Source organism: Micropterus salmoides, unplaced genomic scaffold, assembly GCF_014851395.1.
Source record: "Micropterus salmoides isolate LMB-PRFRI ecotype aquatic unplaced genomic scaffold, ASM1485139v1 Ms_hic_scaffold_4, whole genome shotgun sequence".
Taxonomy (NCBI): Eukaryota; Metazoa; Chordata; class Actinopteri; order Centrarchiformes; family Centrarchidae; genus Micropterus; species Micropterus salmoides.
In genome coordinates, this window is record NW_024043372.1 from 6,582,869 (window position 1) to 6,605,957 (window position 23,089).

The following is a 23,089-nucleotide window of genomic DNA, read 5'->3' on the forward strand; positions in this document are numbered from 1 at the left end:
CAGTGACTCCAGGATACTGAACCTTTTACCATCGACCTGCTTCCTTCTTATCTTCCTTAGTAAGTCCAGACAGCAAGCTAATCAGTACAGTAATCAGTAGTAGTACAGGATTATTCCAGAGCGATTCACAACTGCTGCAAACGATTGCTATGTGCAACCAAAAAAAAGTCACTGAATATGTATGCATGTGTGTGCCTGGTATCTCTGTCCCTCATTAGATGTTGCACGTGCATCCCCTTTACGGTTAGGATAAAATTAAATGTTTGAAAACTGTCGTAACAGCCTGGACAGTCAATAATGAGGTCATAATAGTTTGAACAACACGATCCCTTTTGTGATGTTTTTTTTATGTTGAGGATCCTCAATATAAATATAACTCTGGATACTGATATAAATAGCAGGTGATAGCCTGCACTGGACTAAAAAACAGTGCATTTGGTCTGATGGACACTAGCAGTCTGGTAAATCAATTACAGGTGGTAACAATAAAACCAAAACACATGATATAGCCTATGTGTAATTATATATATTTCTTTGTGGGTTGCATTGAATGTCCAGATAATATATGCTATGATTATGTTGACTGTTTCTACATATTTACCTTTTATGAAAACACTAAAACCATCAAATAAAATGATGATGATTGATTGGTTCATTTGTGGTGGTGATGATAATTATATTAACAATCATTTATTTTAGTTGCAAACCAGTTGTAAAGCAGTGGTAGTATCTACTTCCAGCTTTTTTCTCTCTGTCTCTCTTTGAAAATCTGTATGTGGGATCTGAACCAGCTCTGTGTTTTCCAGGGTGTAAATGAGAGTATTGAGATTAAACCTCCTCCCCGGTGTGTGTGTGTGTGTGTACATGTCAAAGACAGCTTGTGCACACTGTGTGTGCTGCTCATCTAGTTTTGTGCTTATCGTTAGTGTGTGAGAGGCACAGATAGCAAAACAAAGGAAAAAACAAAAGGGAATATACATTTTTAAACCAAGCGTGTGTGTGTATGTGTGTGTGTGCGCGCGTGCACGTGTGTTTTTAATTTGGCTTCCTTTTTGACAGTTTTGCCAAATAAGCCCCTTTTGATTTAAATTTGACTGAACAAAAGAGACTTGAAAAACCTGAGAGAAAAGAGTTGTTTTCAGGGATACTCAAAAGGTAGAAGGGGTGTGTGTGGGTGTGTGTGTAAGCTCAGCGCATGCGTGGGGACTTTAACTTGAATGCACACTAACTGATGGGGATTCATGTCACCCGGACCTCAGGTCCCCAGTGGTAGAGACTATTTTTCAAGTGTTAAGACATGGTTTTAGGGTTCAGGTTACAATTAGGTTAAGGTTAGGGGTAGGGTAAGGGTTAAGGTTAGGGAATGCATTATGTGATTATGTGACATGACATGTCCCCACAGGGATATAGGATCAAACCTGTGTGTGTGTGTGTGTGTGTGTGTGTGTGTGTGTGAAATTGAGTGTAAGAGAGAGCAAGACAGAGGTGGAAATGGTATTAATGCAGACCTCTCTGCTCTGACAGCAGTGTAATCCTGAGCAGGATTAGCAAGCTAATAGCGGCATGACCTCATCAGGAGCGTCGCAAAACATACCCCTTTATGTGTGTGAGACACACACACACACACACAACTCGGCTGCTCCCGAGAACGTACAGCACGGTCCTGACTTGAACCGGCAGCCGCGGGTATGGGACATGGAGGCTACATATGATCTGGCGTCGGCTAAAACCCACTGGCTCTGGTATGGGTCGCCAGTGTGTCTCTTAAGGTGTTGGGGAGTAAGGACTCACTGCACAGCCTGGCTGGCTTCTGTCACACAGACATACATTTGAGTTTTGAGAGGGTTTTTATGTGTGCGTCAAAGGGAGAGTGTGAATGTCAATGGATACCTGTGTGTGTGTGTGTGTGTGTGTGTGTGTGCATCCTTGTGTTGTGACCTAGACCATTAACAGTTTTAAAACAATTTGGCAATTTCTGACAGCATAACCACTTTTAAATGTGAAGTAGAAGAGGCTGAGCATACTTGTAACCTACATCGGACTGTTAAAACCAACTGAATATTTAACAAAAACAATACTGTAAATCAAATTTAGTTTACTGTGATTCAACATGTTGGATGATGTGGATTCTTCAGGATTCTTTTATTTGGTCACATTTTGAAAAGTTACTACAACAGTTCACATCATAAAACCATGTTTATTGTTATTGTGACTGTGAAGAGCAGAATTATTGTTTGCGAGGGCTTATAATTGTTAGTATGAAATAGATGAGAAGAGTCAGTCAGTAGTTTTTCAATGAAATCACTAAATAAGAAATCTCTTTTTTACTTCCTTTTTGTCAATGGGCTCTAACCTCACTTAGAAATGAATGAATTTTCTCTTTTGCTTGGAACAGACACTTTTCTGCTTCTTATGTGAAGGTATCGGGTCGGAATGTAGCTGCATACATGCTCCCGAGCCTCCATCCGACTACAGCAATAACAAAATGTGGTCCACTAATACCACAAAACGACGGGCTACACGCACAACAGACTCCCACACAAACTCCAACATAAACTCCATGTTAGGATAAAAAACAGAATGAAATTAATTTTGGGTAAAACACAGTCAACATCAGAAATGCTTGTGTCAGGGATAGACCTCTGCTTTGTTTTGAAACTTGGTTTGGCTTAAATCCTATTGGACAGGTAAATTAACATTACTGTAAAGCATGTGAAATATATTGTGATGTGCTTTAGATGGCTCAAGTTAGGTAACGTTAGCTCGCTGGCTAACACCGACCAGTTGCTAACCGTTGCAAAATAGTACAGTTGTATGGCTTGCTACATTTCTTCATGAGCAATAGTGATCCATATTTCTATCCTGTGTACCACCGGTATTATGTCAAAGTGTTAATTTTAGCCTGCAAGACATGGAGTAACGGTACAAATGATATGTGGAGTAATTTGATTTTATTATGAGTGGTGGTGGTGGAGCAGTGGATAAGACTATACCTTTGGTGTAACAGGCCAGGGTTCAATCCCCCACTGTGACCCATCCACCATTCTGTCCTTGAGCAAGACACTTAACCCCCTACTTGCTCCAGAGGTTTGTGACCTCTGACGTATATAGCAGTTGTAAGTCACTCTGGATAAAAGTGTCAGCTAAAATGAATAAATATCATTAGCCTGGATCTGCCACTGTTTGCTTTGTAACATTTCATTTAGATTTATTGTCGTTTTACCAATACTCGGGTACACAGCTTCTTCACCATCTCAGTCACTGTTTATGTGACCCACATAATATACAATAATGCAACATAGCGGTGAAAGATAACAACACTGAGGGGGACGTATTCACTACACTAAAGTTACTTACTGCAGTCTAACTGTTACAAGTATGGCCACAATTTCATTAATTATATTCAGTCTAGCTCACTAACCGTTTCGTTATCTTCCAGTACATTTAGCTGTGCTAACATTGCTGAGCTGGCCTCTGGTGAAAGATACTCATATAATAATTTTAGTTCCTGAAAAGCAGGCAGGCGAGGTAACACTGATGTAGCACATTGGCTAAATGCAAACAATGTAATATTATCGAGCATGGATTAACTCAACCTCAAGCTCATAAAAATATTACTGTAACGTTGCAGTGGAAGTTTACATGTGTTTCCAGCATATTGTGTGAAGCTGTCACCCGTAGCTGCTTATTTTCCGGGAGTATTGCGCCAAGATGCTTGTCCTCACTGCACTGTCTGAAAGGTAACATTATGGAGAAAAGGAAGGGGGGTCAGATTTGAACTGTCTACTGATACTACATCTTACCCCTTTAAGCCCAGGTCATAAGCAGGGTTGTGGGGTCAGGTTGGAGCCCATCTGTTGACCTATTCACAATGATAAACATGGGTTTTTCCTATGTTCTCTTGCTTTGATTTAAAACAGATATTGTACTGTGCAATTTCAGCCTGATTTCTACTAGCGATTGATGATGGATGGATGGATGGATGGATGGATGGATGGATGGGATCATTGTAATTTTGTGTCAGACACATTCAATCCCACTCTTTCCCTTTTCAACCAAGTAGTCTCAGTAAAACAGAAGCCCAAGAACTTAAAATTAGAACTAAGTCAGAAACTAGAAGTCCTCTTAGTGCATTTGTGTTTGTGTTTCTATTATATCTGAAGAATGTTGACCGATGAGGAATAAAAGGGGACTGTTTGGCTTGGGATGTAATTTTTGAATGTAGACAACAGCATAATTATTGTTTTGTTCTTGAGTAATTGTACAACTGTATGTATGATGTTTTAATGGGAATTGGGCAAATGTAGATGTGCAGGCGGAAAGAGTGATTAAAAAAGCTAAAGAATATGTTCAATTCCTCTTACTCAACCACTCTTTTCACTGCATGGAAAGTTTGAAAGCTTTTTCTGCGTGCAAAATTTCAAGAACTCCAACCCCACATCCCATATGCCAACATTAATACTAGCAGCTAGTAGTGTTCGCTTTATAATGAATACTATGTTGTAGCAGTGTAGAGGCTTGTGTTTGACCAGTCAGTGACATTCAGCACTGCTGACTCCACTTGACAGTTCCTGGGCCATAAGAAAGTTCTTGAGCAGACACTTTTTAGGGTGTAAAAACTAAGGTCCAGAAATCAAAACAAAGTTACCATGCTGAACATATTCCTGTGTTCCTAAAAAGTTGCTGTTGATTAAAAAGGACCAAACTAGTAGACTAGACTATTTTCAAACTAAAAACCTGGAGAACTTGGTTCTGTTTTTGGGCTTAGCTGTTTTTTGCAACACAGAAAACAGGGCCAGTCTGGTTCAGTTTCAAACAGGATAAGACAAAAATCAGCTCCTGGGCCAGTCAGCTGGCCTGCTTCCCTATAAACAGGCCTAGTTCCACTGTGGGGTCAAACTAACTAAGTATGTTAGACTGAGACCAGACTCGGCTGGTTTGGATTCCAGTCAAAGGCCAGACAGGGTAAATTTGATTTCCGTGTGTATACCTGTGTTAATTATGTACAGTATATATTTAAATGTGTTTTTCTGTGTGTGTATGTGTATGTTTGACTTGTTGAGGTTTTTGGGAAGCTTCAGCTTGAGGGAGCACATAAATAAAATCAGCTGTGTATTTGTGTGTGTGTCTGTGTGTACTCTGAAGTACTCCTTCCTTTGCTTTGTCATGTTTTTTCCTCTAATTTACTACAACTGTTTGCTGCAACCAGTCATTTCAAACAGAAAGCACGTGTGGGTGAAAGTGAGATTGTGTTTGTTCTTTTGTTCGTGTGTGTGTGTGTGTGTGTGTGCATTAAAGTCCTATGCCTTGCAATCTCTCCGCTTCCCCTTTGAAGTCACCCCTCTGTCCAAACCAATTTATTCAATTAAGTACATACATACGTAAAGGCGTTGGTATGCATGTAACGCTTGTGTTCATGTTGCTTGAAGTGTGTGTCTGTGTGTGTGACAGCCAGTCAAAGTGATCTGTGGCAACGCTTTTTTCTGTGTTTTTTCATGCAGAACTTAAGGTTACAAGGCAGGTCTCCTATTGATTCATGTAGCAGATAATTAAAGTTACAATAGACCGTTCAGGAAAACACCTCCTCCCTTTAAAGACACGACACACACACACACACACACACACACACACTGGAACTGAGAGAAGGAGATTAAAGGGAACAATTTGCTCATTCACTTGCTCATCCACTCATGTGTTCCTCACTTGCTTGCTCACTCGTTGGCTCACTTATTCACTCACTCACATGTGTTGCTCACTCACTCACATGCCTGTTCACGCATTCAGTCCTTCATAGTCACCCACTTAGTCACTCACTCATTTGTTTGTTCAGTCACTCAATTGCTCGCTCGTTCATGTGTTGCCCTCTCACTCATTCACTCAGAAATTTGTTCGATCTGCTCAGATTGTATCTATACCACCTTCACACCAGCCTTTCTCCTCCCTTGTTTTTCCATTTGAGCTGCTCTTGCTTGTTTAGCATTCACTGCCCCGCTGCTCTCATGCAAACTGTAGAAACCTCATGAAAAGCTTTCAGGACACACAAACACACACAACCTGTGGCCCTTAGACCTTGGTATAATTTACAATGTGATTCCAGAATAAATAAATTTGATTAAGCGCACAGTCATGCGTCTCTGATTCTTGTTCGTATTCTTTATTTGTCAAAGACAGGTCTGACTTCCACCCCAAGGTTCCTCCTACTCCACACACACACACACAACCTGTAACCCCTCTGGCTTTTCTGCATTTTATATCTGGAACCTGTTTTATTAACGCACTTGTAGATGTTCCTGTTTTAGTAATCTGTTTCTCTATTCAACATTCATCCTCTCAAGCTATCCTCTCCCCTCCTACTCTCTGGACACACGCTGACGCACTAACTGCAAAACACAAATTTTCACCTCACGACTTTGGCTTTTATTCTTCAAATCAAGTTTTGGTTGTATGAAGAGAACTGACACCAGTACTTTCTGTGTTCTGGTTGCTCGGACACTTTATCACTGACTGACAAACACAGAACAAACACGCACAACACATCTGCCCCATACATAAGCAAACCTCTGTCTTTCTCTTATTATTCAGGCTTATTGGGGTGGCAGTAATTGCATTTAGTATTTAGATAGTGAGATTGTTTGCCTCAGGGTGTCTGTTTGTGTGTGATTGTGTGTGTGTGTGCGTGAGGGGTACACGGGGGCAGATGGCATATGTTGTAATATGGCTTTAAATGACTTAATGGGAATATTTAAGTATCTTGTCATGTTAGCTGACAGTGGATTTAATATGAGTTAACTAAGAGACAAGATGAGAAGACACACAGAAATACTCACATGCACACCAGGAGTCAGTCCACTCCCACACACATATCCACATATACACTCACACCTGAGTTTCCAGACCATTTCCAGACCGTTTCAAGTCCATAAAGACTCAAGACAGTGACCTTAGTACACACACAAACAAACCCCATACACACAATTAGTTAATTAAATTTGTATATTAAACAGATGAAGTGACTAAAGTCCCGAACATCTATACATTATCAGCAAATTTTCTAAACAAAAGTACACATTAAGGGGAAAAAAAACTTGGATACTGGAATTTTGAAGCATAACTGATATTGATTTTTGAGAGTTAAAAAAAAACAAACTAAATGTCAAACATTTCTGGTTTACAACTCTGACATTGAAACTGTTCTACTCACACACACATTGACACATTAACACACAGCAACATGTCCTCGGTTGGTTTGCTCCCACAGACACGCACTTGAACACACAGTCACACTCAGGATCAGTCGATGTTATCTAAATGAGCAGTAAACAGACTCTTTAGAGCTGTTCGCCTCAGGGTGCCTCCCTCTGGTTTGTGACTCTGTGGTATCCTGTCGCACTGTGTTAGCTTTGGCTGACATGAAAGGCTCTAATGGTCTATTGCTGCCTTAGGGGAAAGTAAATCTTAACATGAGAAAGACAGGGGATTCTGCCTAAAGTGTTATCATTGGAGGATGTGTTTATGTGTGTGTGATTGTATAAGTGGGCGTATTCAGGGCGCAGCGTTATTTTTGCTGCCCGTGTGTGTTCACTTTGCTGTGTCTGCATGCATGTGAGTGTTTGTGGATGAAAGCCAGTTTGCTTGTGCAATGCCAGTGTGCTTGTGTGTATTATAGTGATACAGAGTAAATCTGATCCATGTCATCTCACCACATGTCTGAATGGACCAGATGTGAGCTGAAGCAGAAAAATCCCTTTTGAATGCATGAATACCCAATAACCTACAAAGGATAACACACTCACACAGACACTCTTCTTACACAAAGTTTTGAATCTCCTGTCTGGGATTAACTGAAAGAAAAAACATGATGAACATGATTAATTTTGTGTTTCAACAGGGTGGTATTAGCTTTTGAAATGTGTCTGATTTTGCTACCTTCCACACACACATAGGCCTACACAGCAAAACAAAGTATGTCTCAACTGCAGCGACAACAACAAGGAGAAGTCATTTATCTGTCATGCATTAATTTGTCGACAATACCTGCCACCGTTTTAATTGGCAAGATTAGGATGAAACCTGTCATTCGGACTATTATGTGGAGACTTGGAATACCTCCACTGAATAAAAAGTTTGAAGCAGGCAGCAAACTGACCGAATGCCTGAAGAGGCTTTTCTGTTGCTGGAATCACAGGTTTGATTTACAGAGCAGCAGGGAAGGAGGAGTGATGTTCAGCAAACTCTCACATAGATGAAATATTTAATTGGCTGTGGACCATCAACAATCAGATTTCTGCTCCTTTCTCTCCTTGCTGAAGTGAATTTGTTTTTGATAAATTATTCTGTTTGGCAAACACAGAAAACAAGGTGAAAAGTTCATACCAGCCATTCAAAGCTTTCCAAAATAAACATAGCAGAGACTATGTTTCAGGATGGGTTGCATTCAGTGTTTGTGTTGGTGCTACCTTCTAAAATAATAAGTATTTTTGTTCACCTTTGATTGATACTACTCAATCAGCAATTCTGTATGGAATGACAAAATATTCACATAACAAAACAATGGAAGACATTAATTACATAAATTACTTGAACAAATGTAAAACATATATTTTTCACTATACATTCAAACAAGACATGATGCTCTCTTGACCAGATTATTGTCATTTCAATTGTTACAGATGGTCAGTACCAAAATAATGTGATATCACAGGGTTATATAAGAGCAGAGTGATCATAAACATGTAAATAATGCTGCTAGGCAGGGTCTAAAATTAACGTTTTTCACTGCCTATCACTAGGGCTTTTTTTGTACGCCACTCTGAAAGTGTATACGCCACTGAAATGAAACAATCAGCTAATTAGGACATCATTTAATGTAAATTATATTGTCATTAAATGTTTATTAATACATTTACACAAAAACATTAAAAGGACCCCTGTCTTTCAGTATATGACAGCAAGTAAACAAAAAAAAACAAAAATAAAACCAAGGGACTCCTCTTGTGTCTGACTGACAAGCTTTGTGATTCTCCGACAGTGCCAGAGTTGCCTCCTATAGTCCAGCCAGCAGCACCGGCTGTCACTCAGGACCCACTATGCCTCTACAGTCACTGAGTTGACTGGTGGCTGTGTTTGTGTTGTGTGTGTGTGTGTGTGTGTGTGATGCAGGGGCCTGCTCAGATCGGCAACATAATGCTAACCTTAGTACGTGTGTCTTTCTGTTGTGCGTTTTCCCTGTCCACCAACGTAGCAGATGGCCTGACTGTTGTGAAATTATCGGAGCAGGTAATTTTCTCTTATTTCAGAAGGTTCCTGAAAACTCAGGATGTCTTACACAGCATGTTTAATGAAGCTCGGCCTATAGTATCAGAACACACAGTGTGAACACAATGCATAGCCAACACCAAATCTGAACAACCCCTCTTGTTCCACAGTATTTATTTCTCCGCCAGCCCCTAGTGTCTTTCCCTACAAGGTCATCTTTAAATGGCCTAAATCTGAACACCCAGTCTGCTGGATGTTATTCACAAATGCATTACCTTAGTCATGTTGAATTCCAGAGGTCTCATGCATTGCATTCAAAGCAGCAGTGAGTCTGTAAACATATGAGTCTCCAAGAAAACACCGTTATCTGCTGGCCTTGGGCCTGAACTACCGTGTCTCCATATCAGGCCAGCTGTCGTCACCCTGACAGGGAGAGAGACAGAAGCAAAGAGTTATGTCTGAGGTGTCAAGGAAAAGTCTACTTTTGGGTACAGTTAATGGCCTGAGCTTGACCTATATATGTTCCGTACCTCACCTGTTACCCAAATTCACTGCTAACAGTTTACCTGCATTTGGTGGGCACTAATTTCCGACCCTGCTGCTGGGATGACAACTTCCTGAATGTATCGGCCAAACCTCTTTGAATTGGTCATTTGCTAGTTAAAAATTTTTATTTGCTGGACCAAATACAATTGCATCCAGAAACAAGAAACAATTTGAGATTTATTTCAAGTCAGAAACAGCATTTATTATCAGACTGGTGCTAGTGTGATCACACGTTACTGCTTCCGAAAGCTACTGAACTACAGACTGTTATGTACAATCAAAGCTGCTGGCACATCTGACATTATAGGTCAGATTACAACAACACAGCAGCCAAGTGGTTTTCAATGTGAATCACCATGTGTGTGTGTGTATACAGCTATTATTCATGACATTGTCATAGCAAAACGTGTCACACTAATTATTTGAAATAAAGGTTCTGATGAAGGTTCTGCGTTGTGATTTTTTGCAGCAGTTGACAGCTGGATGCAAACAAGTTGGCTGACAACAGAAGATGGCACAGTGACAAACAGCAGAACAAACAATACAGCAGAATATAAACAATAAGGGAAATTAGTGTTAACTTTTTAAAGTGTGTAATATTTAGGAGAATATATTGACAAAACTGCAATATTATATCTATAACTATGTTTTCAGTGGTGTATAAAGAACTTACATAATAAACCGGTATGTTTTTTTTACTTTAGAATGAATAAGTGAATTTTTAAACAAATATATAATATATATTATAAACATGAAGTCATTCAAATGAAGATCATGTGTGTGTGTGTGTGTGTGTGTGTGTGTGTGTGTGTAGGCTTGCTCTAGTCATGATATAAATATTTTATTATATTGCTTACAGGAATTATAATTAGGAGATATAGCGGGATTCTGCTTGTTCTGTGTGTCAAACTAATTCATGCACGCACATACACATTATACATTAACATACTGTACTTACATACATGACCACATGCATGTTTTATCTGCACCATGCTTAGTCTCTTTCTCTCCATCACGCACACGCAGGTGCACACACACAAGCACAAGCTAGTAGTGTTATGTTTTCATTATGCAAATGTTCTGACACAGAACATGTGTGTGTAATTATGTTTGTGTTTGTGTCAATGAGATGCATGGTAGGGAGGTGTTGTACTGATTTTCAAAACTAGATCGGGGCATTGACACACACACACACACAGTCACACACACAGTCTCGCCAACCGCTGTGAGCCACTTCTCCTTCTCATCCCCTGAAAGTGGTCTTAATATTGCAGATCTGATATTGAATATTGATGGTAGACCCCCCACAGCCCCCCTCGCCTGTTTATAACTCTGTTCTAATGAGATCACTTTGATTTCTTTTCATTTCTAATGAGATCACTGAACAACGAGGGGGCGATAAAGGCTAATTATCTCAGTATTGATTAATTTATAACAGCTATTTTCATATCTGTAAGAAAAATTGTGTTTTTCATAGTTTTCACACACTGCTTGGGGTTGTTTTTCAAAGAGAGTACAGATCCTTTTTAGAAATTTTTATTTCTCAGTTGATGTAAGTCTTGCTTGATGAGGCATAATCAAAACTATACTATACATTTCATGCATTTTACATTTTGGAGTATATGTGTTGTAATAAGGATTACTGTAATGGATGTCTGGCCAGACGGTGAAGGAAGGTAATAGGAAGCAGATTCAAGAGGTTCAAGTCAGAAGAGTAATGTATTTACAAGGTTGGTTACTGATGCACCAACACTTCCTTACCAGCGAGTACCATTTCTGTGTGTTTCATCTGAGATTGTGTTGTATTAAGATTGCCACATTATTTATGACATCCTAAGCTTCAAACGATACTCATGCTTCAGAGCACATTTTGAGCTTACTATGTTCACCATCTTAGTTTAGCATGTTAGCATGCTAACATTTGCTAAAAAGAACAAGTGCACCTGGGATAGTATTTGACAAATTGAAATTTTTACCTGATGATGTGGCTAGATTTACCCGCCAAGAGTAAGTAAGGGACATTAATTCATACAAAATAGCTCTGTTTCTAGTGCTATGTAGTACCTCCAGTATACTAAATTATTTTGCAGTCATGCTGCAAAGTCTCCTCAGGCTGTGGTTTCATTGTAATCTACAAGCATGTTAAAGCTGAAGTCGAATGACAAGAAGCTTTTCTTTTGTTTTGATGAGCGCTAAACTGACAAATGTGCTCTCAGGAAATGACAGCAACAAAGAGGCAGATAAAAAAAGCATTAAGTGATTTAATGAATAAAGCAGTGACGTTCCCCCGTTTCAAATGCTTCAAAACAAATTAAAATGGTTGTGTGTCAAAGCATATGTCTAATTAGGGAAGCATGGTTGTGTGTGTGTGGATGTGTGTGCGCTGCGCTCTGGGCTAGCAGAGAAGGCTAATGCGGTGGAAAATGTGTCTTAGCTGGGCCATGAAATAACGATGACTTAATCATGTTGACACATAGAGCTTTCTCTGCATCTGCCCCTCACTCTCTCTCTCTCATATAAATGCATCCTCTCTCTCCCCCTCATTCTGTTGTTCTTTCTTTCATTCTTTCTCACTTTCTTTCTCCCCCTCCACTCTCTTCTTTTCACTGATAAGCTGTGACATTGTCTGTCTTGCACTGGCTCTTTCAATTCATGCTGATAACTTAATTAGTATAATATTGTTAGCAATACCAGAGCAGCTTATGAAAGCTCTGTTTTCAAAACAAAAAAACTTCTTGGAAATTCAAACCTTGTTGAAGTGATTAAAGATACCGTTTTAGAAGTTTTCATTACATCAAACACAATTTATAATTATTTTTATGGCTGGCATTAGCTATTAAATGAATTTGCATTCTGTAATTCCATCTCTATAGCCCCTTTTACACTGGACAAAACCCTGACTAACAACCACTAACGGAAATAGTACAATTGGCATTCATTGACATCAAATGACTCTGCAGTATCAGTATGGGTATTCATAAGCTCCAGCTGCAATCGGCAGTGATGGAAACACGACACATGGGTGGCAATTTTTGCTCCTTTTCTGGTGTTAATAAAGTATTTGCAAGCTAGGCTAAGAGTCTGTCAGCTGTGACTTTATATCAGTGTTGTGATGGCTTTCAAAGCACACAAACAATGTAAAGACTAGTGTTGTCACAATACCAAAATTATGACTTTGAGACAATACGTGCCTAAATATCTCGATACCGATACTGAAAACAATACCACAACAAAAATCTAAAACATCAGGTAAAGTAATGGAATAATAAATTACATGACATGGAACTTAAAATGATTTTTTTAGTACTATCATATCTACTGTAGATTGTGAACATCTTTTTAGAGAGCGTAATGACAATTCATAAAATTTTTAAATCTAATTTGACTAAACAGAAAACTAGAAAATGTGCTTAGTGCAGCACATTTTCTCTCTGCTGAAGAGGTGTTTTTGAGTCATGTGTGTCAGTGTACTTTAGTGCACTAATGTAGTGTGCAGTAGGCATTCGCGATCTTCTCTCTGTTCATATCGTGTAATCATGGCTTGAGATCACCCATTTCACAATGTGATTTTCAAGGGGTGGTGTTACATTGCAGTATGCTAGTGAAATGCCAACATGGAAGAAAAATTATTTACTTATTAGCTTTCAGAGAAACTACCAGAACACAACTGTACAGTGTTTCCCACAGAATGAATTAGCGTAAATCGCTTCCCGTGTGAAAAAGCCTTTACCATGTGGTTGCGCCACGCGCAGGGAGACCTGCAGTAGATATCGACTAGCAGCAATGTACAGCAAGCTTACTTTGACAACCCAGCTGTATTCTAACATTTACATATCTATGCTTATTAGCTAGGCTCCTTACATGTTTGTTTATAAGTTATTTGAAGGTGGGTTTCCGACATTGACAGCGTTGTGTTAAGTAAATAGATAGACTAACTTTTCAGATTTAACTTGAATGCATTATTTTTCCTATATACACGCGGCTCCATTTAAATGTGTTTGTAAGAGAGAGAGAAAGGGAGCGAGCAAGTGGAGGTGTGCGCACACCACAATGAATTATAATTTTGCTCATATAGAATAGTATATAGTATGTGGCAGCCAGCGTTGATATTGTAGCGTGTCGCCACAAATAAATCAATGAATGGGAAACACTGCAGTGTGGTGCAGATTCTAGAGACTGTTTTTATGTCATCTTAGTTCTGATAGTGAGTTAGTTAAAATCACCTTAATATCTTAATATGAAAAACCAATCACTGATCATCCAATCGCCAATCGGAACAAGCCTACTGTGCAGGCTAATAATCCTGAGTTTGAGCTTCATCATCATGGCCTTCAAGTGCCAGACTTAAAGTTAAAGTCATTTATAATAATATAAAACACTATTTTCATCCTTAATAAAATAAATTTATATTCTTATGACGTGTTTTCTTGTTTTTCTTTTCATATATGTAAGTGCGAATACATGTATTTGCTCTTTGAACTCTTTGAACAAGTTTGCTTTGCGACGTGTTGGCGCCCTTGGTCTGCGTGGGTTTGAAACATCTTCTACTGATGGGCCTTGTGGTGTCCATGGTTTTTCTCTCACTGTTGGCTATGTAAGTGAAATAAATAATTTGATAGTTCTCTCCGTGAGTCTGTTTTGTTGACAAGCTGAGCTTTTGCTTGCAGCCATGTCTTTTGCTCTCTGCTTCGTCTCTCCCAGAGCTGCAGTGTAAGGCACACCCACATTGCCTGCAGGGAGGGGGAGCAGAGTGGCATTGCACACACACTGTTCCCCTCGCAGAGGCTCTAAAATACTGTCATTCTTAAATTATCGGTACTATTAAAGGCAGTATTAGTAGGGGAGTATATAGCAATACCTTTCTTAGTATCAATATAGCATGCAACGCTAGTAAACACCTGTCGCCTGCCCAGAACTGTGCTTTTAAAGCAGAAACACTGCGGTTACACCTTATTTTACTCTATTGGCTACACACAGCATTTACTGTAACATTGTCACTGACCTCCATGTGCACGGTCGTCGAACATCATCATGTTCGATGTCATAATTGTGTACATTTTCTTGGTTTAGCTGATGGCTGTCGGTTGGATGTACCACCCTGTCACTGAAAAGTCTAAGGTTCAATCCCACCTTAATACGCTAAATCACAAACTGCGCTTACACAGTGGAATTATGAGTCACCTGTAATTTTTTTTATTTTTCTCTTTGTCTCTGTTTAGGTGGCTGTACATTTGAGGAGTCATATAGCAGCTGTGGGTACAGCGTTTCTCTGGGAACCAATGGATTTACCTGGGAACAAGTCAACTCCTGGGAAAAACCCACCATGGACCCTGCTCTGCCTACTGGTAGGATGCTACATATGTGGCTTTGTGTGTCCGTTCTGTTCTCTCTGTATTTTCTATATATATCTATATATAATATCTATATTATGTAATCCAGCAAACTTTATTCATGACCCATCAGTGGAGGTGGGGACATAAACATTACTATTGTTGGGTCAGTCATTGGATTTGGGTATGACAATTTATCTGACCAAGTTGGAGCACATCTTTTCTGAATCTTGGTGTTGACAGTTGGTAGATAAAATTAAGCAGTGTGTGGTAGTTTAATTATTCTAATTATTTGCCTTCACATCCATTCACTGCCTAGCATTATTTATTATTTAAACTTTTTATGACAGGAATCAGGACATTATACAGCAGGAAAAATACTAATCCAAATCCAATCCAATTTTTTGTCTTTCATGTGAAAATTGCTGCATAATTTAGAAAGGAAAATGTTTTTTGAGTGATTTTGCTTTGTATTGTGGTACAGAAACAAACAACAAACAACAAATTAATGTCCCCATGAGATTCCGGAGTTTTATAGTAACTTCACTCAAATGTGCTCTTTTCTGACTTTATGTCAGTTTCTGACTATGCAGTGTCTGATGTCTGATAACATGAACATGCATCTTTATTTTTTTATTTCTTTACCAGTTTCTTGCCAGAAATTACAAAACAATTTTTCCTCTAGAGCACATAGCCACATTGACAAGTGATCATTTCCACCAGTGTTTGCTATGGGAACACAACACAGAAAGTTTTAGTTTTAAAATCCCTCTCTTTCTGCTTAAAGAGAAAAGTACATCTCCGTATCTCCTTCTGTCCATCTGAGTTGGCAGACTGATATAACTCTGTAGACAGATCGTGATGTGACCCCAGCTGGGTCTCTCTCTCCGCCTGTCAAACGCCAAATGGCAATCAGCAGCAACCATCCCATTCCCTCACACACTTCTGCCCTTTGCTCTTTCTCCCTCGCCCACTCTCTCACATTCTAACTCTCTCTCTCACATAGACCCACATACTTACACCCCACTCTTCTCTCTCTTTCACACTTTCTGTCTCTTACATTTCTCTCCTTCTGTCTGTCTGGAGTCACCTTGTTCTTCTATCTCAATTCACTTATTTGACTGACATGACTGTTTATCAGAAACTATATTTCCAAAGCAGTATTTAAAATCCAATGCAAATTATGAAAAAAAGCAGTAAGGGCATTCACTACTAATTTCTCTTTCAAACTGGATAAATCTGCCACAGTGTTGTAAATAGTCAACACATGGTCTAGTTTTAATCAAACTATGTGGTGTCTGATTGCTTTTTTGTCTATCTTTTTGATGAAGATTGTAATGTTACTATGGTCAGATAATGGTGCCAGGGAATTGAGCACTCAGAATAGTTCTAGGAGACCAAGAGGAGCCGTAAAGAAGCTCTTCTGAGCCACCCATTAACTGACCCAGTGTTTGACTTGGCTGTAGTCAGAGGTGCCCTCTTTTGTTGACAGTTTTGTTAAATTAGAGTAGACCACACCAGGTACATCTTATCTCCTGGGTTTGCTGATATAAAGTAATTCTTCACCAGTCATTTTTTTTGCTCCCATATCAGACATATATTGCACACTACAGTCATGTAACCCTCCCTTCTTCCCTCGCTCTCTATCATATATTATCTCTCAGTCATATCAATTATTGCTCTCCTACATCATCAGCGTTCCCTCACTCTCTTTTCCCATCATTGTCTCTGACATGTCAGAAGTGGTGAAGAGAGAGATCTGTCAGCCACAGCCTCCACTCACCAGACCAAGATCTTGTATTGAAGACCTGATATTGGACGGGCATGAGCGCTATGCCAGTCTGTCTCTCTCTCAGTATGTATGTCTCATGTCAGTTATCTGTCTCATCTATCGTTGCGGGCGGTAGTCGTCAGGGGCAATAGCCATCACGGCCTATAAGCCCTTCTCATCATAGACAACTTATCGACTGCGCACTGCCCTGACAGCTATAGATCTGATAAGGCAGGACAAGAACAAATTGTCTGTCAGTCTCTTTGTTTGTCTCTCGCGTTTAGTCAGTTTTGTCTGATGTAGTCTGATGTACTCATACTGGACCTAGGATGGCTATATTAAAGTATCAGTACCATGTTGTATCAATACATTACTATCAAAAGACATGGGGCTTCTTATTCATATTACATATTTGTGTGTATACATATGTAAATAGTATAATGATTTGTACACAAGCAATAACTAACAAAGAGCAAGGTTACGCTTCAAGTGCTGTACTGTGTTCAAATCTTTTGAGAGTCATGGCTCATAATGTTTGGACTCTATATGGACTAAGCAGCCACAGGCACCCTATACAAAGCCTGTACTGTAAAACGCAAATACTGTTCAGAGCATCTGATGGCGAAATGCCGTCTATTAGCTGGCTGCAAGATTAAAGCAGGTTCAAATGAGGTGCTTTTAGCAGGCACCAATGTAACAAAAGACTTCTTGTATGCAGTCAGCAACTTGGATGTTTGGGGTTGTCAGAAATATGATTTTCATTGCCAATTGCCATAGATATAGCCATTAAGCCATTGAGAAAACAAAAAGGACACCTGAAATAAGATAATAGTGTCACAGCCCAGCTCTTGGACTGTAACAAAAAATGGGAGACGCACGGGTAAACTAAATAACAAAGTGATTTATTGATAAGAAAATAAGTGAAACCAATGACTGGGAAGAATCTGTAAAGTCAGTAGTGTAGGGAGTGGTTGAGTGAAAATGTGCTGCATGGATGTTGTGCTGTAAAAACAAAGAAAAGAAACCAAACAAACCATGCCGCTGATTACCCTGCCAATCAGTGGCCTGTACTACGAAGGGAGTTCACCCTGCTCAGAGTTAACTCGGGGGTTTTCAGGCAAACTCAGGGTTGACAAACTCTGACTTCCTACACTGGAGTTAAACTGTACTACGACGGTGGATAAGATGTTGGTGTGTGTTCGCATAAAAGGGGCGTGTTCGGCTGTGCAGGCAGAGTTTTTTTGCAACGGCGCATGCTCCGTATTTCTCCAAAGGAATGCACATTGGTGGTGTCAGGAAATTATGAATGTAAAGACAAGTATTAACAGTCTAGTCTGGAGCATCACCAAACTGAAATCTTCTGTAAATTCAAGCTCTTTGTTTACTCTAAACTCTCTAATGTTTGAGATGTTTGCCACCAGTTTGGTACTGCATGTAAATGTATGCGGCAGCAAGTAAGCCACTTGCTTTTTGTCTCCTTGCTTCTATTATTGACACAGTCATATAATCCTCTTTCTCACCTCACCTCCATAATATTGATGTGGTTGATACGGTTGTCATAGTGTAACGCACATTTGACAGCTTGTATATCTGACAAGATTGGATTGGCACCATCGTTCTCTCCGTCTCACTCTTCACCTCCATTTAGACATCATTGTCATGTTGTCCATAGTCTTGACAGTTTATAGATCTCAGGGTTAGGCATGATTGGATTGGAATGAGCGCTTTGTTAACTTCTCATCATCTCTGTATTGATATGGAATGAAATAATCCTCACCGATGACAATTTATAGATGTGACAAGATTGGATGGGCATGAGTGTTTTTCTATCTCCTGCTTACAGACGTGATAATCTCACAGTCTAGATTCTTAAGAGTTCAGATCAAATCCAGTGCTGAAACCAAATGTAGTACATTGCAAACTACTACATTAAGAAGCAAACTTCCAAACTGACCCCAAATAATATATAGGGAATAGAATAAGATGCACATCCACATTCACATCTTTTGTGTAGCATATTAGTGTTTGCATAATCATTGATAAGACTTCATATGTGTCCCATAATGGAGGCTGAAATATGTGATACAAAGAACTTAGATATGGAAATGATAAAAAAGGAATATGTTAATATGTTTAGTTTTACTATCTAGCATATATAAATGCATTCTTTCTGTTTATTGGCTTTTTATATGTTCATTAGGGGTGTCCCCAACTAAAGATTTACAGTCAAATCACAATTGTCAAGTCTTGCCTATGGTCAACTGATTGCCAATAGGTGGGGGGGGGGGGGTTACAATTTTGGATTTAGTCACGCACTTTAAAAAGATTTATTAAAAGCTTCTTTCTTTTCCCATTTTTACTTACAGCATTATATGTTGATAGGCTTAACTTTTTGGGAGATTTTGGTATTTCTATGTAAAATCAGACATTGAGAACCCCCATATAGTCAAAATGGAATGGTCCTCTTGTCTCAATGCCTCTGTGAAGATTTGACTGTGAGAATGGCAGTCGAATCAGGCTCCTTCTATTCAAGCTTCAAATCTTCGACTATTTGAGGTCACCCCTAATGGTTTTGCTAAGCTTGACTAACACACACTTATAAATGCACACCTCTAGGTATATTCTGAGCAGAGCTCTGGGTAGCATTTTTCTAAATAACCATAAACATGAATTTGAAAAAAATTATTCATTTCACTGTCAAACTTTGGCAAACCTGCAAATCGCCAAAAGAAAAGAGGGATAAAAAGCTTTTGCTATACCCTCTGCTTGGCCTAACACACACAGACACACACACACACACACACACACACACACACACACACTCATATCTCATACCTCTTATTACCTTCAAACCCCAGGCTGAGTGAGACAAACTCACACGAGCAGCAAACATCAAACATCAAAGCCAGTCGATGTTTTCAGCACCCATCAACATGGCCACAATCTGAAACGCGAAACATGATAAGAGGGGAGGGGGTGGATTTATGGTGAGGAGTGGTAAGAGTGAAGATAGAAAGAGATAGAAAATACACAGAGAGGCATGGACAGTTAGAAGATGACTGAGAGAAATGTATTAATAAAGAGCCAGTAAAAGTCTAATCAAAGAAAACTGTGTTTAAAGTGATGTGTGTGTTTGTCACATATATGTCATGCAAGTGTCTGTTAATACATCGTCAAACAAAAACAGAGGCAGCCTGTCCCATGCACACAGGAAAAAAAAGAAATCCTGACCATGTGAGTGAGAAACTGAAACCAGATAGGAGTATCTCATTCATTATCAAAGCAATGAAAAAGGTAAGAGGTAATGGACTTATAATTAGGGATGTACCTAATGTTCGCCAACCAAAATTAATTGGCCTAATAAGTCAAAGGCCGAATAAATTTTACCGATCACGTTTTGACATGTCAGCAGTGTGGAAGCATTTTGATGTGTGCGAGAAAGACACAAAAATTGCTGTTTGCAGACAGCGTTCTGCTGAATTGTCTCAGCACATCCACTCCATGTGTGATTGAAAAACGGTCTGAACAGCTTTGTTAGTTTGTCACTCGTTTGTGAGAAGGCAATTAAGCTAGCCGCACCTAATATTGGACTGCACACGTATTAGGGCATTTATGTTAAATCCACTGAAACGGACCTGTGCAAGCTGACAGGCAGGTTAGCGACTTTATCCTGTCATGTTCTCTTTTTACAGAGACAAGTGCTGCAGTATGAGACTCCTACCTGAAGAGAGGCTGTGAAGTCTTCATGTTACGTGATACGAGAACCACATACAACATTATTTATCAAATTGGGTTGGACTTGGATGAATTTAGCGCAAGGAAACACAAAATAAGGTGTCTGTACAGTATGAAAATAAGATTATTTGGATTATATTCACAGAAACACATGTACCATTAAAAGTACATACACACATTTACTTTACTGGACCCTCTCGGGCCTCGGACCCACCCACCATAGTCTCTCCAAATCCCGTGGGAAACACTGAGTAAAAAGCACATTTTGACAATCAATTTATGCTATGTTAAAAAAAATGGTTAAAAAATGTGAAATACCTTATTCAGTATTCGGCATTCAGGAAAGTTTTTCATTATATTCGGTTTCAGCTTTGGCCAAGAATTTTCATTTTGGTGCATCCGTGCTTAGAACATTTGACTTAAAATAAATAAGTTTTCTTCCATTAAAAAAATTGAACTGGTTAAATTTCCCCGCAGCTGTTTTTTGATTGTATGTATTCTTTGTTTCAATGTAATTTTCAAGTCCCCCAGTCTTTGACGTTTCCTAAAAGTGTGTTATGTGGCACCCCCTATTGTTAAAAAATGTGAAGATAAAGCCAGATTTAAAAAATGGGCATTTATACCTAAAAGCGCCAGTGGGTAAAATTTTAGCGTCATTTTAGCGCTGTTCATTTCGCGCGTTTAGAAAAAACATTCTATGTTGCCATTGGCAACGCCTTTTCCACTACAGGCATTACACTTGCTCAGCGCAGTGAGTGATGGAGAGTCTGATGGTGGGGGCTGAGCGATGTGTCCTAGGTTGATTCTGCATCTGACGGGTCATTATCTGACAGCGATCCACTTGTATGAAGTAAAAAGGCATTTAATTCAATTTATTTGGACTTTCAAACTTTTGTAGCTATGTGTTACTCTCTGGATGCCCGATGGAGTCCGAAAAAACAAGCAGAACAGTAAGAACTAGCCGACATTATGAGGCTATTATTATTACCACCTTTAAAACACTACAACAGTCAGTCTTTTTTGTAAATTGTATGTGGCATTTAAATTCAAGCTGTGTTTAGAATATAACTAGGCTATAAAATCTATAACAGCGGCGAGTGGATGAACCGCGTGTGAACGTGCCCTTCACAGATGCGCTGCGCAAGCGATCAACCTGCACGGTGAAGACAATGAATAAAATAGAATAAACATTCTGTAAATGCCTGAAATATGGGGATTGTGTTTATAGGAAATGCCACAGCCAAGGTGCTGAATGATTCCCAAAGTGTGGTGGAGCAACGAACCCTGGCGGTTCTAGTGTTAAAGCCCCCTCCAGCCAGTTTTAACTGCCGTTCTTTCTCAAACAGAGAATGGGGGTGTGGTTAATAGTAGGACGTATCAATTACCATGACAACCAAAAACTGACCGGCTGGAGTGTTCATTAACGATATGCTGTGTTAACATCACTATAGTGTAAAGTTTAGTACACTTTACTGTCTGGCAGGAGTAGCTATTACTTACCCATGATAGAAACTAATGTGCGCATATCAGCTGTTATCAATCATACAGTCGATGGTCCTGTCACGCACTGCACACAATAACTCCCACTACGTTTTATGGTGCACTTACTTTACTGCGGGGAGGGGGGATCTATTACTCTGTTGAACTTTATGTAAAGACTTCTGATACCATTGCCTCCAACAATGCATTGGTAAAACGTCCGTCAGTAAAATGCATGTTGCAGACTGTAAATAAGACGGTGGCAGGTGAAAGAGCAACGCGTTTTCTGTCCTCTGTCCTCCAACACCACATGCACAAATGCCATAATGAAAATGAACAGCACACTCTACCAAGAGGAGGAAACAAAAAATAAAAGGAAGACCCTCTGTTAGCTAACTTTCTGCATGCCAGCTAACTACACCTGGCTAACTACAATGTAGTTAACTTAGCTAGTTATCTAGAAAGACAAACCAACAGTCAGAAGCAGAGAGACATACCTACTGTAAGTTCTAAGTAAATTACATGATAAATTAGTTAGCTAGCTCATGACGATGTTTATCGGTTTGATGCTCTGACTTAACGAGGCGTGGAAGCGTGACAGTTTTTTAACAAGGCATGACAGTGCGCCTGTGCAAGCTTGGAGAATGACGTATGACTTATGGAATTATTATAGTCACATTCACCAACCCGTTTTAACAAGTAAGCAAGTTTTGCAACTTTGAGCGCAAAATTAAGCTATTTGTCATAAAATATTTGGCAAACTATGTGGGTAATCAACATTGTAAGGAAATAACTGAATGAATGTCAAAATACACTGGAGGGGGCTTTAACAGGAACCACCAGAAGACTGAGGGAAAGCTTATACAAAGAAAGAGTCAACAGAATCATGTAAATGTAAAAAAGGGACAGACAGACAAGCATCCAAAAGGAAAAAAGGGAGACAGAAATTGTGAAAAAAAGACTAGGGCAGATA

General features: G+C 39.4%; 1 protein-coding gene across 2 annotated transcripts in view; it reads left to right on the top strand.

Annotated features, from left to right (window-relative positions):
• The window catches only part of ptprt (protein tyrosine phosphatase receptor type T), a 328,330-nt gene that overhangs the window by 42,978 nt on the left and 262,263 nt on the right, over positions 1-23,089 (top strand). For both annotated transcript variants that reach the window (XM_038696881.1, XM_038696882.1), the window contains exon 2: positions 15,021-15,146. In XM_038696881.1, the coding sequence (XP_038552809.1) occupies positions 15,021-15,146 (126 nt within the window). The remainder of the gene's footprint in view (positions 1-15,020; positions 15,147-23,089) is intronic.